Below are 26955 nucleotides of genomic sequence, written 5' to 3'. Positions count from 1 at the left end.
TGGAGGATAGAATACAAATTCTGTTATCTCCTCAGTTTTGCTTAGAGCTGGCCCTGACACTTCACAGCATATTAAAATCATCTTCCAAAGGCAAATATTAGGGGAGGCAGAAAGGGAAGGAAGGAACGGAAACCATCACAAGGCTCTGTGCCCTGGCAGTCGGTTGCTGCTAAGGAGCTTGCTGAGGTACTCTGGCCGGGGAAAAGATAGTGGAAATGGGAAAGGGGTACCTGACGTCTGGAGCTCACAAAGCAGTCCCAGGAAGGTGCGGAAGATGCATTTTCATCAAGCCAGACATGCCTGTATTCTGTGCTAGCTGACTCATCAGAAGTGTGGCCTTAGGAAAGTCAGGTACCCTGTCTGTACCTCTACTTCCCTATCCTTACAGTGGGGTGATAATCCTGCCTCACAGAGGGGGTGCTCAGTAAACCTCTCATCTCTTTCCCTTGCCTTTCTTACTGACTCTAATTCAATTTATGATGCTAATTCAAGCTCAAATTCAATGCATTTTACATTTTTTTCTTTTATCTTCTTATGTTAAGTATAGTAGTGGCCTATTCTGGATTATTGTGTGTGTGTGTGTGCGTGCGCGCACACACACACACACAGACACACACAATATCTCAGTTGGGAGGTAAAGGAAATTTTATCTCCCAGTGTAAAATTTAATAAGAATAGAAATCAGGGCTTGTTGGATCCTGAAATTAAACTGGAGGTGCCCTCATCCTTCTCCGAGAGAGGTTCTGATGTATTTGGTGCCTGTTTGCTTGCTATTAATTTATTTTCAAAGTAACACAGGATGAACCTGCTGTTTAGTTTTCTTTTGCTGTGTAACACATTTCATGCTTAAAGCAACACCCATTTATTGGTCACACCTCTGTCGGTCTGGAGTCCAGCTCAGGGTGCCTTGGCTCCCTGCCGGCTGGATCACAGGCTGAAGTCAGTATGTTTCCCAGACTAAGGTCTTGTCTGAAGACCCAGTAAAACCCACTTCCAAGCTTATTCAGAGTGTTGGCAGAATTGAGTTCCTTTGGTCATGGAACTGAGATCTCTGTTCTCTTGCTGGCTTCCTTCTTGGAATTTGAATCTTTCTGACTTCCTTTCGTATTACTAGCTAGCAAAAACTCTTTGCTTTTAGGTTAGGCCCACCTAGGAAATCCCCCTATTTTAAGGTCTACTATGCCATATAACGTAACTTACTCGCTAGAATAAACTCTGTAATATTCACAGTTGCAGGGATCCTGCAGGGTACACCATGAGGAGGGAAATCTCCTTAGGAGGACACTTGCAAATCTTCCTGCTGCATCCGTTCACCATGCTTTTTGTTAAGTATCGATTTTGATGTTTTCCCCAAGGTTACAGAAGAGAATGGTGAGCAATTGCCGTGTTACTTTGTCACGGTAAGCCTACAAGAAGTTGGAGGAGTTGAAACTAAGAACTGGACAGTCCCCAGAAGGCTCAGCGAGTTTCAGAATTTACACCGGAAACTCAGTGAGGTATGAATACTCATGAATGCAAGATTCTAGAATTACTGCACAAGAGCTCGTTTCAATTTTTACACATAAGAAAACTGATTAATCTTCGTCCTTTGCTGTTGATACTGGCACAGTGGCATTTTCATCCTGACATTTGGAAATTGACTCATAGATCAAACCATCTAGTCTAGCCTAATTCCATCAGGACAGATAATTGTCTGATTTTCATTGTAAATCGCCAGAGAACCCTAGAGCTGGAAGAGACCTGAGCATCATCTACGTCTCACACCTGGCAGTGGCCGATTGTGATTCATGGATGGTAGCGACATCAGTTACAAGTTGCAGCAGTAGAAAGAACGAACTGCACTGGATTCTCTCACATACACAAGGGAGGCAGTAAGGTGCAGTGCTTGGAGCACAGCCTCTAGAACCAGACTGCTCAGCTCTGAATGTCGGCTCTACTCTTCATGGCTGTGTGACCTGGGATTTATTTATTTACTTATCCATATATATATATATATATATAGAGAGAGAGAGAGAGAGAGAGAGAGACGGAGTCTTGCTCTGTCGCCCAGGCTGGAATCCAATGGCACGATCTCAGCTCACTGCAACCTCCGCCTCCCAGGTTCAAGCGATTCTCCTGCCTCAGCCTCACGAGTAGCTGGAATTACAGGCATGTGCTACCACGCCCAGCTAATTTTTGTATTTTTAGTAGAGACAGGGTTTCACCATGTTGGCCAGGCTGGTCTCGAACTCCTGACCTCAGGTGATCCACTAACCTCGGCTTCCAAAGTGCTGGGATTATAGGTGTGAGCTATGGTGCTCGGCCTGACCTGGGATTTATCATTCACTTGCTTTTTATCTCTTTTTCCTTATCAGTGAAAACGAATACTAATAGTGCCTACCTTATGGGGTTGTTATGAGAATTAAGGGAATATGTGTATGTAAAGCATTTAGAAGAATGTGTGGCACATGGTAAACACCATTGTGTTTTTTGGTAGTAGCAGCAGTAGTAATGAGCACTGTTTCATAGACCTTTGGTTTCGGTTTTATTTATGTGTATGTGTATATGTGCATTTTGGATTGCAGTGTAAAATGTCTGAAAGCCACTAATCTAGGTTAATTCTTTTATTTGAGAAATGAGGGAAACTGATCCCAGAGCTTAACTGACTTGTCATAGGACATGTACATAATGGCTAAATCAAGATTATTAATAGAATCTTACTTTTAGATTATTCTTCCTACTTGTCCTCAGGAATTGCTGTCTTCTCTAATTCTCCTTCTGCTACAGGTCATTGCCTTTCTTCCCCAGCAGTGAACAGTTCTTCAATTATTTCTACTTGAATTTAGGTCCATTTTTCTCTTCCTCAGCGTGAACTGATACTGGTCAAACTGTAACTGTCATAGGGTCCAGCTGCTCGCTGCTTGTAGAAAGAAGCCATCATCATAATAACAAGAGTGAGGTGTGACAAAAAGAGAGTGAGATTTTATTATCCATGCTAGCAAGGGAAGGAGTGGGCAGAATTCTTACTAAAACTTTCCACCCTCAGCCAGGCATGTTGGCTCACGCCTGTAATCCCAGCACTTTGGGAGGCTGATGTGGGCAGATCCCTTGAGGTCAGGAGTTCAAGACTAGCCAGGCCAACATGGTGAAATCCCCATCTCTACTAAAAATACAAAAAATTAGTTGGGTGTGGTGGTGCACACTTGTAGTCTCGGTTTCTCAAGAGGCTGAGGCAAAAGAATCACTTGAACCTGTGAGGCGGAGGTTACAGCGAGTCAAGATCATACCACTCCACTCCAGCCTTGGCGACAGAGTGAGATTCCATCTCAAAAATAAAAATAAAAATGTCCACCCTTGAATTGTGGAGGGAACCCAGGGGATTTTAAAGAGAGGGTTTGGAATGCAGAAGAGGCAGCGGGACTAGGAGTTGTCAGGTGGCGTGACCTGCCCTGATGGCTCGTCTTGAATTGTTGTTCCATCCAGTGAAGCAGCCGGCGCCGCTGTGGCTGGAGGTGTCTAGTCCGTATCAGGATCTGGCCCTTGAAGCTTCTAAGGAAATAGATGACCAGATAAGGAGCGTGGTGTGTGCTTAACAAGCATGTGGGTAAATCAGTGTGCATAAAGCATGGAAGCATGGGATGGGGAAAGAAAGGGAGTGGAGGTTCACAGCACATTCCCAGGCTGCACTTCAGAATGAAAGGAGACACATACGCAGCCTATCTCAAAGTTACATCTTGAGATTAAGGAGAAAGGAGGAAGGAAAACAAAGTTTGAAAACGCGGTTTGAAGCCACGCTGCTCCTTTACAAAACCTCATGGGCACCTCTCAGACTCCTCTTCTGTGAATGAAATGTGTCTCTGTTCTTTAACCTTGTCCCCAGAGTGGCTTTTTAACCTGTTTTCATCACTACACACTATAATTTCTTCAACTACTTTTTAAGGACAGTGACCAAAACTGAATGTCATGCATGCTACATTTCTCAGACGACCTTTGGTCACCTTCGCAGTGTGGAAAGCAAAAATTTGTCTCAGTATAACAATGAATTTTCCCCAAAGTTGTTGAGTAAAATTGATACTACAGAAAAAATGTGTTGTTTTCTCTGTGAAAAACTATTGTGAAACCAAAGTTTAGTATCAAAGCAGGAGGAAAAAGAGTTGAGGGAAAATTTTGAAATGTCTTGGGAAAGTAAAATTTACTTAGACAATCGAAACAATTACATGGAAGCATTAAAAGAAACAAACATGGAAGTCCATGCCCGTCCTGTGTCCTCTTTCCTTGTCTGTGGACTGATGGCTGGGCTCTTGTCTTACCCCGGCCCTTTCCTACGGTGTGAGTTTTCCCGTTGTGAGAACGCTTCCTGTCGGCAGCTGTGACAGGAAGCACCTTTTTGGGTACTTTGTGATTCTAGTCTTCCCTTCCAGCTCTCACTGCCTGTTTCATTTCTCTAAAATTTCACAGAGTTGTTGTAAGGATGAAATAACACATGCCATGCTTCTAGCACAGTGTCTGGTAGAAGGGAGGACTTAATCCACGAAGGGTGCTCTTTTCGTACTAGGAATATATTTTGTTAATATACTTACAATCTATAGTTTGCCACTGAGAGGCAGTAATAAGGCCGGGAGTGGTGGCTCATGCCTGTAATCCCTTTGGGAGGCCGAGGCAGGAGGATCGCTTGTATCCAGGAGTTTGAGACTGGCCTGGACAACATAGACCTTACCTCTACCAAAAATTTAAAAATTAGCCAGGCATGGTGGTGTGTGCCTGTAGTCCCAGCTACTTGGGAGGCCGAGGTGGGAGAATGGCTTGAACCCGGGAGATCAAGGCTGCCATGAGCCATGCCACGACACTCAGCCTGGGTGACAGAGTGAGATCCTGTCTCAAAAAAAAAAAACAGAAAAGAAATGCAGTAATAGAGCTACAACCCAAGTTTTCTTTGTTCCTGTTGTTTACTTTTGTTAACTTTAGCTTTTTATGGAGATGTTATCAACACAACACCTTCTAGTTGAAAAACTTTCTGTGAGCCAGGTTTCCATTTGTCACATCATGTGCCGCTCCACGTGGTGTGCAGGTCCCTTGTACCAGCCTGGCCGTGTGACTTCCCAGCTCCCGGGGATCTGTAGGTTTGAGGATGTAGGTTTCCATCAGTTTCCGTTCCTCCCAGTTCTTCAAGCCTGATTAAAATGGGTACGTTTTCACCTCAGAGGAACAAGTACAGGAGGAGGAGATTTGTTTTGTTCTAATTATTATTATTCTCAATCTTTTTTTAAGATTAAAATGTAATTTCAAAATACTAACATTTCATTTTTCCCCCCACAGTGCGTCCCTTCTTTAAAAAAAGTCCAGTTGCCTTCTCTTAGCAAGCTGCCTTTCAAATCTATAGATCAAAAGTTTATGGAGAAGTCGAAGAATCAATTAAATAAGTTTTTACAGGTAAGCAAGTGAAAAATGTGGGATATGAGAGAAAAAGTTATTTGGGGTTAAACTGTCATCATTCTAAGAGCTTGGTAGTTTGGTTTTTGTTCTCACAAGCCATGCTAGATGCTAAAAAAATCTTGGGTGTTTTTTTGGTTTGTTTGTTTGTTTTTGGTTTTTGTTTGTTAGTTAGTTTGTTTTTGAGCTGGAGTCTTGCTCTGTTGCCCAGGCTGGAGCGAGTGGCGCGATCTCGGCTCACTGCAAGCTCCGCCTCCTGGGTTCACGCCATTCTCCTGCCTCAGCCTCCCGAGTAGCTGGGACCACAGGCGCCCGCCACCCCGCCCGGCTAATTTTTTGTATTTTTAGTAGAGACAGGGTTTCACTGTGTTAGCCAGGATGGTCTCGATCTCCTGACCTTGTGATCCGCCCGCCTCGGCCTCCCAAAGTGCTGGGATTACAGGCGCGAGCCACCGCTCCCGGCCAGGTGTTTTTTTTAAATTAAAATAAAATGTACATCTAAAAATACATGTAAGGGTGTAACTGTCTCCATTTCACAAACTGAACACACCCACGTAAGTAGCAGCCAGTCTAACAAACTGATTTTCACCAGCAGCCCCCGGCTCCCTCCCATCACTGCCCCCCACCAAAGGGAACTGCTGTCCCAGCTTCCAACACCATAGATTAGTTACAGTTGTCTTTGAACTTTATATAAATGGAACCGTATAGTGTGGATTCCTTCGTCTCTGACTTCTTTCACTCATTATGTTCACAGGACTCGTCCATCGTGTCATCTTAGTTGTAGACGATTCGTTTTTGTTGCTGTGAGAGGTTTTCATTGTGTGAATACACTGCATTCCAGAGTCATTCCATTGTTGATGAGCTTTTGGCTCCTTTCCACTCTGAGGCTTTTACCAAGAGTGCTTATATAAACATGTAATACTTGTCTTTTGGCAGATATATGTCGGCTGATGCCCAGAGATTAGGATTTTTCCGTTTTTCTTCATGGTCAAAGCAGTTTTTATACCCTCCCCAGCAGTGTGTAAGGGTTCTGATTGCTCCACATCCTCACCAACACTTATTTTTTGCCTTTTTCCTCTTAGCCATTTTGGGTGTAGTGGTATCTCATTGTGTTTGGGGTTTTTGTTTTTTCTTTTTTTTTTTTTGAGACGGAGTTTCACTCTTGTTGCCCAGGCTGGAGTGCAATGGCACGATCCTGGCTCACTGCAACCTCTGCCTCCCGAGTTCGAGTGATTCTCCTGCCTCAGCCTCCTGAGTAGCTGGGATTACAGGCACCTGCCACTACGCCTGGCTAATTTTTGTGTTTTTAGTAGAGATGGGGCTTCACCATGTTGGTCGGGTTAGTCTCAAACTCCCAACCTCAGGTGATCTGCCCACCTGGACCTCCCAAAGTGCTGGGACTCCGGGCATGAGCCACTGCGCCTGGCCATTTGTTGTGTCTACTTTTCTATTGTGCTGCTGCTCATCCTTTCCATAATGCTGTGTGGGTTTGTCCACAGTCTGGATATGAGTTCCTTGTCCGATCTTATGTGCTACAAATATTGTCCCCCTTTCTATCGATTGTCTTTTCCTTAATGATTTCTTTTAATGTACAGATGTTCTCAATTTTAATTTAGCCCACTTTATCATTTTTTTAAAAAATTATTTTATGGTTAATGCCTTTTGTGCCTATTAAGAAATCTTGGCCTACTCCAAGGCCCTGAAGATATTTTCTTAATTTCCTTTAAACACTTTATTATTTTCTCTCAGTCTGTTTTTAAATAATAAGGCCAAAGGTGTGCTGTCCTCAATAACAACCACTGTTTTTTCCTTTGCTGCACCATCTATATTCAGAGTATAATTGTTAATCACACCTTGGCTCTTAAAGCCCTGAAGTTCTCAGAGGCATGGAACTTTGCCTCATAAAACAAGTTTTGCCTATGCAGTAGAAGCTAGAAATTCTGAGACTGAAAAAAATACTCTGCATATTTGTATCCTTTAAAGAATTCTTTAAATTGACATTGCACTTTTACGTATTTATGAGGTATAGTTTGATGTTTTGATACATGTATATGTTATGATCAAATCACAGTAGTTAGCATATCCATCACCTCATGCATTTATCATTTCTTTATTTTTTTGAGACGGACTCTTGCTCTCTTGTCTCCAGGCTGGAGTGCAGTGGCACGATCTCACCTCATTGCAACCTCCACCACCTGGAGCTACCTGGGCTGAGGCAGCAAGCAGTTCTCCTGCCTCAGCCCCCCAAGTAGCTGGGATTATGCCACCACGCCTGGCTAATTTTTGTATCTTTAGTAGAGATGGAGTTTCATCATGTTGGACAGGCAGGTCTCGAACTCCTGACCTCAGGTGACCAATCTGCCTCGGCCTCCCAGAGTGCTGGGATTACAGGTGTGAGCGACCGTGCCCAGCCACATTTATCATTTCTTTGTGGCGAGAACATTAAAAAACCTTTCTTCTCGCTCCTTTTTGATATATAATACCTTACTGTTAGCCATAGTCCCCCAACTGAGCAATAGAACACCAGAACTTATTCCTCCTGTTAAATTGTAACTTTCCAGCCATTGACCAATCTCTGCCATCCTTACCTCCCCAGTCTCTGGTAACCACCTCTCTCTGCTTCTAATATATCTATTTTTTTTCAGATTATACAGATGAGCGAGGTCATGCAGTATTTGTCTTTCTGGTTTGTTTCACTCAGCTTAGGTCCTGCAGGTTCATTCACGTTGTTGCAATTGGCAGGATTTCATTCTTCTTTATGGCCGAATAATATTCCATCTTGTTCAATCTTTTGACTTCTCTGAGCCACACTGCAAGAAAAAGGATGGTCTTGGGCCACACATAAAATACACTAATGATAACTGATGAGCTTTAAAACAAATCACAAGAAAATCTCATAATGTTTTAAGAAAGTTTACAGATTTGCATTGGGCCACGTGTAGCCCACAGGCTGTGGGTTGGACAAGCTTGATGTATGTATACCACATTTTCTCTATCCAATCGTCTGTTGAACGCCTAAGTTGATTCCATGTCTTGCCTCTTTATTATGAATAGTGCTGCTTTAAACATGGGAATGCAGATGTCTGTTTGGCATACTGATTTCATTGCCTTCGGATACATATCCAGTAGTGACATTGTTGGATCATATGGTAGCTCTATTTTTAATTTTTTGAGGAGCCTCCGTACCATTTTCCAGAATGACTGTACTAATTTACAGTCCCACCAACAGTGTACATGGGTTTCCTTTTCTTTCATATCCTTGCCAACACTTCTTTTGTCTGGCGTGAGATGGTGTCTCCTGGCTTTGATTTATATTTCCCTGATTCATGATGTTGATCATTTTTTCATTTACCTGTTTTCTATTTTTTATGTTTTCATTTGTCTCTATTCAAGTCCTTTGCCCACTTTTTAATGGGATTATTGTGTGTGTGTGCGCGCGCGTGTTTTGCTGTTGAATTGTTTGAGTTGTTTTCCTTCATAATTGAATATAATTTAAGGTCAAAATTTACATCTCTAATGATTTCCCTATTAATATGCTGGTTGTATTAAATTTGAGACTTACCATTAGTATCATCCTGCTATTTTGTGAAATGTTAGAGAGTAGATGAGGGAAGGACATCAAGGTAGGGGGAGAATATCTCACTCCTTCTGATCCATCTTCTCATACAAGTTGAACTGACCATTTAATTCTGAAAAACAAAGACTGCAGCATTCCGGGACAGGGAGGGCAGTAGGGGCACTGCCCATCCCCCTTAATCTCCTTCTCAATGGCGATGGCAGGGCCTGCCCACCTCCAGGCCAGTCTTCTGCAGGGTACGTGAATGCCGATGGTGCTCCATGGACCCCTTGTCCCCAGCGTGGCAGTATTGGGCCCTCTCAGAGGTGATTTTTCTAGGGAAGGTCATAGCACTTGTCAGGTCGTTCGCCATCTCAACAAATAGGATGTTGCCGTCATGGACCAACCCCTCTGGAACTGAACCTCCACCTCCCCCAACACTGTGTCATCAGAGGCATAGCTGGCTCCTGAGTGTTCCATCTCCCTACGTGGCTGACAGTTCCTGTAGGTTTACTTATTCCTAAGCCCGACGTCTTATAATACTAGATGTGTAAATATTCTGTGGTCACATTGTTAATTCTGCCATCTTACTATGTAGCACTTGCTTGTACATAGACAAGCTCAATTTATGTTCTTCTTTACTCTCTTCTAAGGCCAGGTAAGTACATACAGAACTTTCGGAGCTTTCCAGTTTGAGGGCCAGTAGAAACTTATATATGGCCAGGTGCGGTGGCTCACACCTGTAATCCCTGCACTTTGGGAGGCCGAGGCAGGCGGATCACGAGGTCAGGAGCTCGAGACTAGCCTGGCCAATATGGTGAAACCCCATCTCTACTAAAAAATGCAAAAATTAGCTGGTCGTGATGGCACGCGCCTGTAGTCCCAGCTACTTGGGAGGCTGAGGCAGGAGAATTGCTGGAACCTGGCAGGCGGAAGTTGCGGTGAGCCGAGATCGCGCCACTGCACGATGACCGAGGATGACCGAGTGAGACTCCGTCTCAAAAAAAAAGCAAAGAAACTGTTACCTAATTATGTAAACGCGCACTGCCTGGAAAGTGGCAGCATGGGGAAATGAAACTATTGCCTGGCAGGTAGTGCCACCATGTGATAACTCAAAGTTCTTTTTTTCAGCTGATGTACAAAGTCTGAATATAACCATAAAAGGCAATTTAGAGGTATCCATGTGTAATTTGCAAAAATTTAAGTTGGTCAAACACAGATGAGTGAAAGTTGTATTTCACAAGTGATAGCACCTGGATCTGTGAGCTGGAAAGTAAGAATCTTCCGCTGTACCAGGCGGTGCAGAGTGGAGTGAGTTCTACCTTCTGCATAGGTGTCTCCCATGAGCGGAGTGATTTGGGCACTACTAGTTAACCTGGAGAGGATTGTTTGCCGTTAAGATCATTAAGAGTTGATCTTATACAGTTTGTTTCAGGGGGAAGGGGAAGTGGTTTTAGGCTCAGAAGTCTGAGGAAAGTAAATTTGTGACAGCTCCGCCTTGCTTGCCTTTGCTTGTAGCTCCCAGCCGCACAGACAGTTTCCCACACTAGAGCATTAATCCTCTTTCTTCCACAGAATCTGCTGTCAGATGAAAGACTGTGTCAGAGTGAAGCACTTTATGCCTTCTTGAGCCCTTCTCCTGACTACCTCAAGGTTATTGATGTGCAGGGGAAAAAAAATTCCTTTTCATTATCCTCATTTTTGGAAAGACTTCCTCGCGACTTCTTCTCCCACCAGGAGGTGAGCTGTCCAAAGGGTGAACCACTTTTGTAGCGTATTTCAGCAGATACTAAGCTCGTGCTCCTCATGGGGGGAAGCACATCCCTCCATTTTCAGCCATCATCACTGTCACATTTTGAGGCACCTGCTTGTATTTCTGTATCTTAATTCTTCCAAGTGACTCGCAGGGGAGGACAGAGTGGTTTTACCACTTCGGAGTTGGTAAGTGAAAGGAGAGTAGGAAGTTCTGCAGGAACCCCGCTACACACGGGGCGCCAGTCCCCAGGTCTAGGGAGGCCGAGTGTGGGCCGTCGTGGGTGGGGGCGGGGGATTCATGCTGAAGGTTCAGTAGAGGAGGTTGTGTTTATGGAATAGGCTGGAGGTCGTTGGCCTGGACTGGCTGCTTTGTGCTGTGCTCTAATGGAAGATGAGGTACAGCACAGAAGCGGGGAGGGGTGAGGTTCACGCCAAGCTGAGAGTTTAGGCTATATTCTCAGGCATGAAGAAGCATGGGCTATACTGAAGCAGGATGATCTGGCAGTAGTGTGTGGATAAGGGAATGTATAGAGCCTGCAGAGCTTTCGATCTCATCTTCTGAACCCCAGACTTCTCTCCAGAGTAGGCTGTGCACTCCTGTGCACACCACGGAGGTACCTTGCCTGGCCCTCTTGCAAATTGCACAGGACCACCTCTGAAATGTGGCTTCCCCTCAGTCCACTGCCAGATGTCACTGCCTCTTCATCGGAGGTGGCTTCGAGTTTGGACAGAGGAACTGATGGTGAAAAGGAGCACACTGCTCTTCTGCATTCTCAGCTGGCGCGGAAGTCAGCACGTCCCACAGAGCACACCCATTCCTGCTCCGGTCCACACGTCTACCCTTGGCCCCCCAAGCGTCTCCCCCTCTTTCCTTCATGTGTCCGTCTGTACCTGGCTGGCTTACCTGTCTCACCTCCCTTTTACTCCTGAACCCCTGGAGTTGACATATGGCTCAGTCACTCTGTGAAGTGACCTGAAGCTGCCAGTGGCTTCCTCTCAGTCTTTACCTTTCTCAGCCTCTTTGAGGCGTTTGCTGTTGCTGGACTTCTGTGATGCTGTGAGGTTTTAGGGAACTCCTCTAGCTTTTATGACTTCCCCGTCCCTTCCTCTGCTCGCCTGATGTAAGTACCTCCCAAACACCTGCCTGGGCCCACGTTTCAGCTGCTGCCTCTACGCAGACATTGCGGTACACTTCCTCAGCTGCTTCCAGCACCTAACGTCGGCACCTCTGGGACAGCACTGTGTCCTGCCCTGTGTGTCTGTCAGTCTCCCCAGAAGGCACCTCACACTCATTTGCACTAGCCTGGTGCCTGGTAGAACATATGAGTTTTTAACTGAAACCTGCTGATGTGCAGATGAAGAAATGGGACTATCCGAAGGACAGAATAAAAGCTTAAGTCACAGCTTTAAAAATAACCAAATTACTTTAAAATGCATGTTTGTAAAAAAAAAAAAAAAAAAAGTGAATTTAGAAATATTTACTTCCTGCTGTTTTAAGGGAGAGAAAACTAAAAAAAATAAAATAAAATAAAAGCCTTAGTTTTGAAATTCAAAATGGTTAGAAAACTATTTTATTGTCTGTTAATTCACTATTAATTAACGATTATTAATACAGTGACAGATTTTTTTAAATTAGCTTATTTTAAGCCTTGAATAAGGCTCTAGAATCAAGCTTTTCTGATTCTGTCCTCTGTGTTGAGAATGGATAGTTTCTGCATGAAAACTGAAAAATTAAGGCTAAAATATGAGTAGATAGTTTGGGATTTACACTTGAAAAAGGAGAACAACTCTGCCAGTTTTCTTGGATAAGTTATCTGCTTCCTGTGACTTTGCTGTATTCCCAGGAGGAGACAGAGGAGGACAGTGACCTGTCAGATTATGGCGATGATGTGGATGGGAGGAAAGACGCCTTGGCTGAACCATGTTTCATGTTGATTGGGGAGATTTTTGAACTTCGAGGAAGTAAGCTTCTTTGTTATTGTTTAGTGGTATTTGCTAGTTAAGTGGTATACATAATCGTACATGCACATGCATTTAATATCCCTTTATTGCTGAAATGCATCAGACATGTATTTATATTCATGCTTCCATTCATTCAACATAGCCTTTTAAGAGCCAACCCAGGCCAGGCGCAGTGGCTCACGCCCGTAATCCCAGCGCTTTGGGAGGCCAAAGTGGGTGGATCATGAGGTCAAGAGATCGAGACCATCCTGGCCAACATGGTGAAACCCCATTTCTACTAAAAATACAAAAATGAGCCGGGCGTGGTGGCGCATGCCTGTAATCCCAGCTACTTGGGAAGCTGAGGCGGGAGAATCACTTGAACCTAGGAGGCGGAGGTTGCAGTGAGCCAAGATCGCACCACTGCACTCCAGCCTGGGAGACAGCGAGACTCTGTCTCAAAAATAAAAGAGCCAACTAGACACTATGCTACATATACCACCCCAAGACAGATACCATCTCTGTCCTAACGTAGCGTAGCATCCTGATTTACTTTGCACCATGTTCCTCTGACTACAGAAGGTTGGAATCCTTTTTATGTGACTTGGCGTAGCTTCATTGCCTTATCACTAAAAGTTATACAGAAAACTATTCTGCATAGCACAGTAAGAATCCTGTTGTTAAGAGTGAGTTTTGGTGTTAGGATAATTCCATGGCAAGGACGTGGGAATGCCTCTACCCTGTTTTTCAGCTACCTTTTTTCCTCTTGAGCAGTAGTTCTTCACGGAGGGAGGGAGGGACATATGGTGATGTCTGAAAATGTTTTTGATTGTCATACGGTGGAGTGAGGGGTGCTACTGGCATCTCGTGGGTAGAGTCTGGGATGCTGCTAAACATTCTACAGTGCTCAGGACAGCCCCGCGGCAGAGTTATCCTGCTCCAAATGACAGCAGTGCTGGAGTTGAGAAATCCTGCCCTAGTGATTCCTCAAGGAGAGATGTATGTAGAAGAAACCACTGTAAAATGGGGATCAAAGTTCTGTTTCTTTAAGAGCTGTACAAGTGCCTCTCCCCGAAAGCATCACCTTGGTGACAGGTAAACTGGACTTCCTGGCTTAGTGTTGAGCGTTGAATAGGACTTAATACTACTCTCCGTCCACACGTTCACAGCTCCCAATACTCTAAGTCTTGACACCAGCAGACTTTGTCATACCTGGAGCCTCAGTACCAGCTAGAGATATGGCGGGTGCCCACGGGCACACCTGACCACCTCGAAGGGGAAGCAAATGATAAGAGCAAGGGTTAGTAAGACTCAGTAATGGCACCAGCCAGCCAAACAGTGCAGCGGCAATGTCCTGGGCTCTGTCGTTCACATCAGCACCTTTTCCCTTGAGGCAAAGGAGTAGGCTACCAGTTGGTCTTACATGGGAAATGGGGCCGTGGATCCCTTCTCATTTATAAATCCCTTAACATGTCACTTAAAGAATTGTTAACAGATGAAAAAATTTCAAGTGCAACTTGAATTTGTCTTCTGTGTCTTAATCCTCAGTATCTCCTACAATGCCTGATCCATCATAGGTGATCAGTAACATGCCTGGATGGATGCTCTGATGAATGAATAGGCAAGAAAAATGTTAAGTGCCAGAATGAATTATCTTTGCTATCTTTGCTTATTGACCTTTTTCTCCTTCTGAGCCAAAGCTAAGAGAATGTATAATGTCAGTCATCAAACACTTTGAGAGCTTCTGAGCCAAAGCCAAGAGAATATATAATGTCAGTCATCAAACACTTTGAGACCATATGTTTTAGATACAGATCTGTAGGGAAACAAAAACATCAGATGCAGATTCTGCCATCAGTGAATTTTCAGATTAAGGGGTCCAAAAATGTAATTCACATTAAGCAATAGACAAAATGAAATTCTAAAGTGCAGGCAGAGATTTACACATAAGGATATTTTAGCATAATTACACTAATGAAAAGTTGGAACTAAGATAAATTTTGGAAATGGAAGATAACTTACTGAAGATGTATCTATATGGTGGCATATCATCCACATATGAAAACTCCTTTCAGATAAAAAACCTAATAGCCTTTCAATATTTGGGACGCTTTAAGACATACATAGTGATGTTTAACTTGATTCAATATAGACAAATAATAATCTACCCAAAGTCTGACTCTTCTTTGGTGAAATGTGGCCCATTAAATCATGCATCTCCCCAGTTTCCTATAGAGTTGATAAGAATGAGGGCCCTGTCCGAGCCTTCATCATTGTTTTTGTCTTTGCTGTTGGTACAGAGCTTAAGAGACACGGTAGGCGTGTCAGAGCCAGTATCAGCCAGAGCAGGGCTCCTCACCATGCCTGTAGCATGCACTTCCTCCATCTCTGCCTGCTCGGAGCATGTTTGGTTTTGCTAGTGGCATTTCAGAGAGAATAAATAGAACCTCATTTATAATGAGATGTGATCTATTCGTCATCAGCAGAATCCTAGTGCTCGTGCAGCTGCCTCTGTGGCTTTGAACAAACAAGACTTTGGAGTAATGGGGCTCGTGTGTATGTGGGTATCGGGGGGTATTGGGGACTAGGGAAGGTGAGGGAAAAATAATAGAGTAAGGGGCTATCAGTGATAGAAAATTTGTAGCAAAATGAGTTTTGGTTTTTGCTCTAGTATACAGAAGGGGACCAGTAATACCCCTGCCCCTTTCTTTTTAAAAATAACCCCCTGGTCGTCAGGCACTCTTCCTAGAGTTGCACTTGTCCTCAGACCCTCTAGGTATGAGCCACCTCTTTCCTGCCCTAGAAAGGCAAAGTGAAGTTATCATCACTGACAGACGCTCATCCCAGCCTCAACGCCAATCTAAAACAAACACGTCTACATGCTTGGCAGCATTCCAGCAAATTCCATCAAAAAGTTTAAGACATTTTTGAGGTATGGTTCCGACTCTAAGACTTGACTTTACATGAGGGATTCATACTACTTTAACTGGATATTTTGATCCATTAAAAAAATTAGAAATGGCTTTAGAGTATATTGAAGTCTAATGCCAAGTCTATGTTTTCTATGATTTTTATTTGTGTGGTTGCCCTTGTACAGAGATGTCTGGGAATTTGCCATTGTTACTTTTTCTTAGTGGATACAAGAGCCCTGAACTCCTGGCCCCATTATGACTGAGTCTGAATTTCTTATTTCCTCGTATGTCAGTAGCCAAACACTTCAATAGATGGAGGTGAATATATAAATGAAAATTTGGGTTTAAGTTCCAATTTGTGAACCTAAAATATCCTCATAGCATTTCTTTGCCTTCTGTTGGTTTATGTTCATTTTCTATACCTATAAAAATGTGTCTCTATGTCAATAATAAAAGTGTAGATCTGTAGAACCCTTCACAGTCTTTTTCACACACATGGGGAAAGACCTTCAGTGCAAAGAAAGGCACATGTTAATACCATCCTTTCCAGAGGAGGAAATTGGGGTTCAGAGAAGGTGACTTGTGCCCTGCTGCTGGGGGGTGGCGCTGGAGACTACAAATTCATTTCTCATTCAGGGTCCTGGCTCTTCACCGTTCACTTATCCTCTCCCAAATACGTGGTCTATATAAAGTACACAGTGATCTGCAAACTGCTTCGAACGGGAACAGTTAGACCCGTCAGTTCATTAATATTTCAAAATACTTGACTGCAGATGTTTCTCATTCCGCAGTGTGTTCAAAATTGGGTTCAGCAAGCAGACAGAAATCTAAAACAGAATTACACTGTGTGCTGGCAGAAAACAGACATGTTGTCAGTAGCCCAGGGACAGATGAAGTACTCTTAACACTTGCGAGCTCAGCTGTTGGGAGGCATTGAAACACTGTAAAAACTCTGCTTTCATCTCATCAGTTGCTTAGTAGAAAATGAAAGCCTAGTCAGAAGAGTTTTCCTGAGCAGAATTTCGCTAACCTAAACCCAAATTCTGCAGATGTCATAGTCTTGACTTGATGGCAGGACTCAAATGATCTTAAGTGGTAAGATTTATGCTTTGTACAGCTATGAAAATGTCCCAAATTGTGATACCCTGTGATAAAAAGTTTTCCTCTGGTTTCTGTTTTAGTGTTTAAATGGGTGAGAAGAACATTAATTGCCCTCGTTCAGGTCACTTTTGGAAGAACCATCAACAAGTGAGTTGTATGAAATTAATATTTGGATCCATGCCGTACTCTTTTGCCTTGACAGTCAAATTACCGTATGATCTAGCAGCCAGTGATTTAACTGAAAGTCTTTTATTTTCTCTCTCTTTTCATTTCTGATATGATTCTAAGATTGGATAGGAGAATCGGTTTCTGAAAGAATTTCTCCCACAGAATGCATGTGGCGAGTTAGATAAGAAAAGCTTGAGCTACTTCCGCACTCTGGCTGGCGCGGGTCAGGAGGCTGTGCTCTGTAAAGCTCCCCTTTGATCACCACAACTAATTTGAGTATCTTGGGTAGAATGTTTTTATGTCAAATAATGAGAATCAGTTTAAGGTTTAGACTGTAAGCCAGAAGGAAAGTAGGATGAGCATCACATGGCAGGCATTTACTTAGAGGAAAATACAGACCATATATTAAGGTTTTTAGAGTTGTCTAGCACTGAAGTGCTAACTCTTCTTGTTAGTTAATATCTGAGTATCCACTGGGGTGCATGTGTGGCCCTGTCATCTAGCACTGTTATAAGCCATATGTATATTCTAAACTATATTATATTATCCATATACATAAAGGTATTATATACTTATACCGGTCTTTTGCTGAGTGTTCTAATGTTGCTCATAAAAAGTAGTCCACATTTTGATCATTCATTTATGAAAGCCCTGGGTTTGTTATTGAGAACTCAATTAATACAGTCAATTATTATCAGTTTCTAAGAAATTATTGGAATTTTTCATAACTGCAAAGTCACGTAGCCAATAGAAGTTGAATAGATTTAGATTGGTTTAGGCCTGAAAGGGGGTCTTAGAGATTAGTCTAACTCCTCATTTTGTTGGTGAAGAAGTGGAACCAAAGAGATCAACTGCTTGTCTGAAGTCACCAGACCCATTAGCTGACCTAACCTGGCCCCCTGGCCTGGTGCCTGCTTCATCTCTACACCTGGAATTTGGAAATAACTGTTATCAAGATCTTTTATATGGTAACTCTATACCCAGAATTCTTCACAAGATAAACATTATGATTTCCTGCAGAATAGGAATATGAGTCAGCTTCTAGAAATAAAAAAAAAAAAATCACTTTTTGATATAACAAAATAAGTTTTAAGGTGAAATTATCAGATTTTCCCAAGTGAAAGATTTAGTGGTCAGACATTGGTACAAGGTTAATATGATAGTTTTACCAAATAAAGCTTATAGATTTTTATAGGAAACACTGTAAAGAACATTTGCTATTTTTTTTATTGATTTGCCAATGAATATATTTTCCTTGTGGTCAGAAACAAAAGTTTACTTCTACCTAAGGTTAAAAAAAAATAGTTTTAGTTGGCTGGACACAGTGGCTCATGCCTATAATCCCAGCACTTTGGAAGGCTGAGGTGGGCAGATTTCTTCAGCCCAGAAGTTCAAGACCAGCCTGGGCAACATGGTAAGACCCCGTCTCTACAGAAAATAAAAAAATTAGCCAGGGGTGGTAGTACACACATGCCTGTGATTCCAGCTCCTCAGAAGGCTCAGGCGGGAGGACTGCTTGAGTCCAGGAGGTCAAGGCTGCCGTGAGCCACTGCATTCCAGCCTGGATGAAAGACCAAGACCTTTCTTCCAAAAAAAAAAAAAAAAAAAGCTGTAGTTGTCCATTACAGGCTTCTTTAGTTGACCTAAGTATCATAGGCTTTTGTTCTAATCAGAAAAACTGGCCTGTTTACTTTTTTGTTTTAGTCTAAGGCAAACAAACCTCTTTTGTATTGACAAGCCTTAGATAAAGAAATTCCCCCAAAAATGCCAGGCACGGTGGCTCACGTCTGTCATCCCAGCACTTTGGGAGGCCGAAGCAGGTGGATCACTTGATGTCAGGAGTTCAAGATCAGCCTGGCCAACATGGCAAAACCCCATCTCTACTAAAAATACAAAAATTAGCCGGGCATGGTGGGTGCATGCACCTGTAATTAAAAGAAATTCCCCAGATGGCCTTCTGTTTCTCAGTACTCAGGACTTGCTAATTTAGTTTCCTTTTCAGTTTCAGCAAATCATGCATACTTTCCTTGCTCCTATTTATGATATTGGCTCTTAATTATAAAATGAGCAGCCGTGGGTTGTGAGTGGTGCATAACATCAGGCCGTTATTTTCACGGGGATGGAGAAGAGGCACGTGTAGAGGATTTGCAGGCTGTTGATTTCATTGGGCTTTTTGTCAAGTAGTGATCATGGAGCACATGGTTCTTTGCTATTTTTGCCTTCAGCAGATGATGACGCATCATGAAATTAAGCAGCAGCACAGTGTGTGTCTCTTGCCTTGTAGACTACAATTTCACATGCTAGAATTGCTTCAAAAGCATCGGATGGGCTTCGGCTGATAGAAAGTCAGATCTAAATCGGTAGAAAATAACTTAGATGATGACCTTTATGAAGAGTCACTTCCTAATCTCAAGTTGTAAACTGACATTTTAGGAAGGTAGGCAGGCAGGTCAGCAGATGCTCTCGTGAACCACAAATTCCGTTAAATTAATAAACTTATTTTATATGGTCTAGATTTGAATTGCACAGTTCCAAGAAATATAGAGAAGAGTCTGGGAGATGTGCAGCTATAGATGGAGATGACAGTGTAGTTTGACTCATAGTGGAGTTTAGATGTACATTCAATAGTGACTGACTACTATGTGCAAAGTACTGGACTTGAAACATCTATTTTAGATACTATCTGAAAACCTTACATTGTCCATTTAAAATTCTGGTTGGAAGTCAGATTCTTCAAGGGCTTTTTAACATATTATTATTCATGAATTGAGTTTGAAATGTGAAGTCCTTCTGGCACAAATAGTCTAAGATGATTCTTTTCCCCTTTTTGATGGAGAGACTTTCTCCTCCCAACCTCACAACCACTCTTGGGCTCTTTGAACTGTGTGTAGTTGTCTCTTGACAGCAGAGGACCTGTAACTGGTTAGAATTTGACTAACGACTGGCCTGGTGCGGTGACTCACGCCTGTAATCCCGGCACTTTGGGAGGCTGAGGCGGGCGGATCACAAGGTCAGGATATCAAGACCATCCTAGCTAACACAGTGAAACCCTGTCTTTACTAAAAATACAAAAAATTAGCTGGGCGTGGTGGCACATGCCTGTAGTCCCAGCTACTTGGGAGGCTGAGGCAGGAGAATCGCCTGAACCCAGGAGGCGGAGGTTGCAGTGAGCTGAGATTGTACCACTGCACTCCAGCCTGGGGGACAGAGCGAGACTGTCTCAAAAAAAAAAAAAAGAATTTGACTAATGACTGACGAAATGGGGTTGTGTGGAAGACCTGGGTAACCAACTCAAATGCGTAACTGTGCAAGTCAAATGCCTGCCACCCAGTTTTCGTTCTTGTGGAATTTTGAAATTGGCCACATGGCGGTGTATCTATGAAAGGGACTGTCTTTTTCCTTGCCTCATGGGCATGTGAAGTGCTTTATGTGGATCCGAGTATCCTGCCCAGCATTCTCTGCCACAGTAACACTAAAAGACAGCTATGGAAAGCCTGCTCCTCCTGCAGGCCTTCAGGACCCCAGACCACTTCTAACAGTCTTTAAATGGATTTATGTTTTCACCTTATAACACTTCATGGAAATGTTGCAGTCTGCAGACAACTCAATCTCTCTGTTCTTGTCTTTACAGACTGAACACAGCCAACATTTGGAGAAGTTAGTGCCAATGACAAAACTAGCTCTAGGAATAAATGGTCATGCAGTATTACCAAAATAAAAAAATTGGCCAGGCGTGGTGGCTCACACCTGTAATCCTAGCACTTTGGGAGGCCAAGACTGGTGGATCACCTGAGGTCAGGAGTTCGAGACCAGCCTGGCCAACATGGCGAAACCCCATCTCTATTAAAAATGCAAAAATCAGCTGGGCGTGGTGGCACGTACCTGTAGTCCCAGATACTCGGGAAGCTGAGGCAGGAGAATCACTTGAACCTGGGAGGCGGAGGTTGCAGTGAGCCGAGATTACACCACTGCATTCCAGCATGTGTGACAAAGCAAGACTGCATCTCAAAAAATAATAATAATTAAAAATATATATAACTTTCAGAGCCAGAGTTTAAAAAATCCAATTCCTAGTTTTTTCATCAAACATTTAGGTCAGGCTGTATCTTAACCTTCGCATTGATAAGTGCCTTTTGAGAGCGGAGTACACAATTTCTAAAAACCTCATCCAAGAAATCTTCTTCTCTTAAAAGACAAATCCGGGACACAGTCAACTGGATTTTCAGTGAACAAATGTTGGTCTACTACATCAATATTTTCCGGGATGCTTTTTGGCCACATGGGAAGTTGGCACCACCGACCACAATCAGAAGCGAAGAGCAAAGTCAGGAAACAAAACAGAGAGCGCAGCAAAAGCTGCTTGAAAACATTCCAGGTGAGGCCTGGGCTGTTACAGATCATGAGGGAATGTGAATCCCATTGAGGTGATTTTCATTTATGTCTTGCAGGAACCATTTTTTACAATGAAAAAAAAAAAAGATCATACTCTTTTAAGCCATTTTTTGTCACTTGCTAAGAAGTTATACTGAGAATGTTAACTTGAAAAATGTTTTAGAACAGATAATAAACTTTGTGTTTTGGAAATCCTGCTAAAGTATAGTGTTTTGAGAGCTTAATTTTTAGCAAAACATTAACATTTTAATTATTAAAATTAGTAGTTGCAACATATTAAAACTGTAATTTGTATAAATGCCTTATGTTGAAAAATTCTCTCCTGAAGCATTTGCGAGAACTGACCATTCATGTTTCTCATGCCTCCATGTCTTTATTGACTGAATGTGTATAATGTTATATTCCTTTCACCGCAAAGCTATGCACTGAGCACTTTATCAATAGCAGCATAGAATATAAACTTAATTTTTCAGATATGCTTCAGAGCCTTGTTGGACAGCAAAATGCCCGCCATGGCATAATAAAAATATTCAATGCACTGCAAGAAACAAGAGCCAACAAGCATCTGTTATACGTGAGTGAATTAAAGCCCAGGGGGTTTTCTGCTTCATTTTTGTCTGTTTCTTCATTTGGTTAGAAAAAGCATGTACCCCAGTGGCTGCACGCTCGCATTCTCACAGACTAGTCATTTCCCTTGACTTTTTTTTTTTTTGAAACAGAGTTTCGCTCTTATCCCCCAGGCTCGGGTGCAGTGGCGTGATCTCGGCTCACTGCAACCTCTGCCTCCTGGGTTCAAGCAATTCTCCTGCCTCAGCCTCCCGAGTAGCTGGGACCACAGGCGTGCACCACCACACCTGGCTAATTTTTGTATTTTTAGTAGAGACAGGGTTTCGCCATGTTGGCCGGGATGGTCGCTAACTCCTGACCTCAGGTGATCTGTCTGCCTCCGCCTCCCAAAGTACTGGGATTACAGGCAGGAGCCACCGTGCCCATCCTCCCTTGACTTTTGATATAACATTGCCGCCTAACTGGTTGGTTTTCTTATTTCAGCAAAGCCAACTGTTTCCCAGTCATCTCTCTGATTATAGTTACCAATATTAAATACTGTTTGAGAGTTACTTGTTTACTGAGATTATTTCAGACCTAAAATTACACTTTTCTCTTAGACGCAGATATTTATTTTGAATAAACCCTTGGAGAAAAACATTTTTCTACTTTTTTCCTTCTTTCTTGGTTCAGGTGCTGATGGAACTGCTGCTAATTGAACTGTGTCCTGAGCTGAGAACTCATTTAGATCAACTTAAAGCTGGCCAAGTTTGAGACTGCACAAATAAACCACCAGAAAAATGTCTGTGTAATAATAGACATGAAACATTTTCCTCTTTTCCACAGAGGGCTTGACTGAGAACCATACTGATTTTTATTTTAGTTACCTCCCTCTAGTTTTATGTGAAATCAGCAGAATCGGGGAGGACGGGACTTACGCTGTGGTAGGCAACAGAAAAAAACTTCTATTGATTTTTATTTAATATAAATACTTTAAAGATCAACATACTGATTGAAATACAGATGTTAATATGTGAGCACCTAGGAAGTATTTTAAATATTTATGAAAATATTTTGTTTTAAAATGAACTATGAATATTGTACAGTTAATTTCCTCACTGAGGATTGTGAACTTTCTTATATTATTTCATGTATATTGAAGAACATTGTTGTGCAATGCTTTGTGTAAAGTTATTGTGAAGATTTTATTGTCTTTATTTTTACCAAAGATTTCCCATAGTTTTAGCATTCAAAGCAATAAAATATAAAAATGAATCTCAGCGCTCTATGATATTTAAGATACTTATATCTCAAAGAGGTTGAAACTCTACAGGCAGTTCAAATATTTATTGAATGCCTTTTTAGAGAAAACGCTATGCACTTAACTACTTCTGCAGGGAAGTAAAAGTTTGCTGCCTTCTCCAGAAACAAAATAAATCTGTGAAAATATATGATTTTTAGTGAGCAGAAAGAGCCAGATTAGTGCTTGAAGTGAGGCATTAGGGAGGAGAGATGGGAGCTGACCCTTGGAGTATGGGCAGGGCGGAGATGGGGGAGCGGAAGGAGGAAGGCAGCTACTTCAGGGGCTCGGTTGTATCATCGAGCCTTTTAGACCACAAGGGCATTAGGGGAGATCCAGAGGACAGACTTCCTGTTACTGATAGTGGGACCATGGACAAGTACTTCATTTTCCTGGGTTTCACCATCTATTATGTGACAACAACATACTTTCCCCTCTCTAATCCCCAAGAATATTGAAAACAACACAAACAAGTAAAAGGTAAAAATTCAGTTTGAATCCCTGAAACATACTCCCCTAATGCCCCAGTATGTAACCTGTGCCAGTTTATATACGTATAATATACGTATCATACCTGCCAACTTCTTGATAAGAAACAAGTTCTGAAAGATAAATGATTAAAAATTAGTAAACCAAATGTTATCCTTAAGATTTTTTTCATTATAGCTTTTTTATCCTTTTTTCAGACCGTGATATTTGACACTTAAAAAAATACCCAAAGTTGGCTATTGATAAAAATTATCCTTCAAAAGACTACATAGAAAAAAACAGATAAAATACATTCAAGGAAGATAGGCAAGGTGAAGTTGTCAAGCCCAGAGAACTTATCATAATACAATTATTGGAAATGTCCATTTTAGGCATAATTCTATGCTATCATTTAAACTGTAGCTGTTTATATTGCAAATGAGAAAGATCACTATTATTTTGTCTCTATATTTATTTATGATAAATTGTCATTTTTCCATGAGATATCAGCTATAAGGAATCTTAGAGAAGGAGTGTGTGTGTGTGTGTGTGTGTGTAAGAGTCATGATCTGGAAGCCTCAGCTCGAGTTACAGACTCACCGCACTCGCAGGTCAAGGGGTTTACTACTGTCCTCAGCAGTGGTAGTTTGCACGGGCTCACTTGTGCCAGAGCATCAGCTTTATGGTAACTACAGTAAACTGAAATTTTACATTCTGCATTGGATTTGTGGAAGACATTTGAGCACAGCATGTTACCACATATGGCACACGTCAAAGTGTATGATTTCTGAAACCCATCTTTTAATGGCAGTTTAAAAAGTGCTCTTTAGTTAGGGTCGATCTTTTATTATGTTCCTATTTTAAGATTCTTTTTTTTTTTTTCTGGAGACGGAATTTCGCTCTTGTTGCCCAGGCTGGAGTGCAATTGCACAATCTCAGCTCACTGCAAGCTCCGCCTCCCGGTTTCAAGCCATTCTCCTGCCTCAGCCTCCTGAGTAGCTGGGACTACACGCCCAGCTAATTTTTGTATTGTCAGTAGAGGAAGGGCTTCACCACGTTGGCCAGGCTCGTCTCGATCCCCTGACCTCAGGTGATCTGCCCGCCTCGGCCTCCCAAAGTGCTGGGATTACAGGCGTGAGCCACCGCACCCAACCCTAAAGATTCTCGGGAGGCTGAGGCAGGAGAATGGCGTGAACCCGGGAGGCGGAGCTTGCAGTGAGCCAAGATCGTGCCACTGCACTCCAGCCTGGGTGACAGATAGACTCCATCTCAAAAAAAAAAAAAAAAAAAAAAAGAATCTTTAGGAACTGGATTAAGTGTGGAGAAGAGAATACTGGTTGGGAATTTGGATCTTCAAGTGGTTGAAGGAATGTTACATGGATGGTATTAAGAGATCTGAGACAGAAATACATGACAATTTGAGATATCTCAAACCTGAGTCTGTTGAAATTTCTTCCCTTACGCAAAGACAAAATGAAGTTTCAAGCAATACAGACAAGCCAGAACATAAAACTAGAGCAAATACTTTTCTGCCATTCAACAGTTTAGTGACTGTCACCTCCATATTAACTGCATTTTCCCATGACGAAAAAGAAATCTTGTTTAAATCCACTGTCGGGATGGTTGTGATTTATAAAATAAAGCCACATCATTTAATATGTTTATTTAAAAAGGGATAGTTAAGGTATTTCTGAGACCTGTCTTCGATATGTATATTTGTTTCACAAATGAATAGCCTTGTACAGTCTTAAGCATATGGATCTTACTGTTTTTACTATCACCTTTTGCCTTCATAGATGTCATCTATATAAGGAAAGCCTTTTGCTAATTTAACAGTATTTAGTTGTAGTTCTTGTAGATGATTTCATTCAGGTTTTTACCACAGGGTTTTAAAAATGTAGAAAATGAGCTGAAGCACAAAGAAACAATTTGCTTTAACTTTCTTATAAATATTTTCAAATAGCAATTGCTTTTTGTTTTATTACACATTCTGCATATGTATATAGCAGTTGTTTTACTCATTACATTAAGATCTTTGAGGGAAGATTTGGAGGGGCAAGATTCCAAAGCAGTGTCTTATAACCCACTTTTTTGAAGTTTATATGTAATAAATTAGCCAATTATTTATGAGCTTTTTAAGAATAGAGGATGTCTCAAAAGGCTTAGTGCAGTTTTAGCTTTAATAACTTCAGAAGTAGAAATGCTACACACACTTATTTAAGTTTAATTCTTTAAATGTCTTTTACCCTTAATTAGTTTCGTGAATTTACATTAAAAAATTATAAATGACTGAAACAAAATTTAAACATTCAAAATTCACAAAACTAAGAGACAAATATAAAGAATTAAACTTTCAAATGATGGTTTTAAATATGTTTGTATCATTTCTACTTCTGAACTTACTAAAGCTAAACTAAGTCTTTTTGGAGACTTGGTATTTAAGAAAGGAAAAAAGAGACTTGCTGTGTAGAATGGTTTTGATACTTGATATGGTCTAGGCCAGTCTGTAGGGTAAGAGGTGGACCTCTGAGGACTCCTGCAGCAATCTGACCTTGTGTCTAGGTTTCAAGGTGCAAAACTTAACCGCGTACAAATTCAAGAACGAAGTAACATGTCACCTGTAAAATACCCAGGATAGTGTAATTTGCGATGTGCAAAATAACCAGTCATAGCTACTATAAAGATACACACATTGTGCGGTGTTAGCATGGATGATCTTTGTTGAAATACATTGTGGTCTAAATTCTTTGACGAATAAGTAAGGAGTGAAGTTCATCTGCCAGTGCAGGGTTCAGACGACAAGCCTTGAAACCAAAGAGAGTCAGATATTTAGATACATTCTCATTGTTTGGGTCTTTCTTCTTTTTTTTTTTTTCTTTTTTGATTCGTTTTTAAGAATAGTACAGTAAATTTCAAGGAAATTTGTTAAGATACTTTCTATTCTGATGTCCTACTTTAACCTCTGCAGAATGGATCAATTTGAAAAACATTTTATCAGTGCCAAGAATCAAGGGAACTTAAGCACCAATGATGGCATTGTATGTCATGAATTATTAAGATAAGTAAAATGGAAAGCATTAACATTTGGCCTCAAAGTTGTTATGATCTCAGTATGTGAATAACAGCATCTGTAATAATCTTATTTTAAAATATATAGCTAAAATAGTCTTATGATGTCTAAACAGTGACAAGGTGCATAATTTCTAGACTGGCAACAATGCGGGACAGAGCTCTCATCCAAACCTCACTCTGTGCAGAAATTGTCCCTTCCGTAGCCATGACAGTTGGTCACTAGGTGTTTGCTTGTGTGCTTCCAGTAGCAGGAAGTTGCCACCTTTAGAGAAAACCTGTGTTTTTGTTTGTTTCCTGAATTGTTGTGTTAGAAAACTCTCCCTTATTTTAGGCTG

The 26955-nt window shown here is 41.8% G+C and overlaps 2 protein-coding genes across 5 annotated transcripts in view; one reads left to right on the top strand and one right to left on the bottom strand.

Moving 5' to 3' along the window:
* Positions 1-23057, top strand: part of SNX25 (sorting nexin 25) — a 150001-nt gene extending 126944 nt beyond the window's left edge. For all 3 annotated transcript variants that reach the window (XM_050792586.1, XM_050792585.1, XM_050792587.1), the window contains 8 exons: positions 1356-1496; positions 5296-5409; positions 10541-10705; positions 12565-12682; positions 16755-16821; positions 21036-21217; positions 21708-21808; positions 22474-23057. In XM_050792586.1, coding sequence (XP_050648543.1) covers positions 1356-1496; positions 5296-5409; positions 10541-10705; positions 12565-12682; positions 16755-16821; positions 21036-21217; positions 21708-21808; positions 22474-22554 — 969 coding nt within the window. In that variant the 3' untranslated portion in view covers positions 22555-23057. The remainder of the gene's footprint in view (positions 1-1355; positions 1497-5295; positions 5410-10540; positions 10706-12564; positions 12683-16754; positions 16822-21035; positions 21218-21707; positions 21809-22473) is intronic.
* A 3105-nt stretch (positions 23058-26162) lies between these two features.
* The window catches only part of LRP2BP (LRP2 binding protein), a 29661-nt gene continuing 28868 nt past the window's right edge, over positions 26163-26955 (bottom strand). For both annotated transcript variants that reach the window (XM_050792603.1, XM_050792602.1), the window contains exon 9: positions 26163-26352. In XM_050792603.1, coding sequence (XP_050648560.1) covers positions 26287-26352 — 66 coding nt within the window. In that variant the 3' untranslated portion in view covers positions 26163-26286. The remainder of the gene's footprint in view (positions 26353-26955) is intronic.

Source organism: Macaca thibetana, chromosome 5 (genome assembly GCF_024542745.1).
Source record: "Macaca thibetana thibetana isolate TM-01 chromosome 5, ASM2454274v1, whole genome shotgun sequence".
NCBI classification, from domain to species: Eukaryota; Metazoa; Chordata; class Mammalia; order Primates; family Cercopithecidae; genus Macaca; species Macaca thibetana.
Note: the sequence above shows the minus strand (reverse complement) of the source record. Positions and strands in the feature narration are given on the sequence as shown.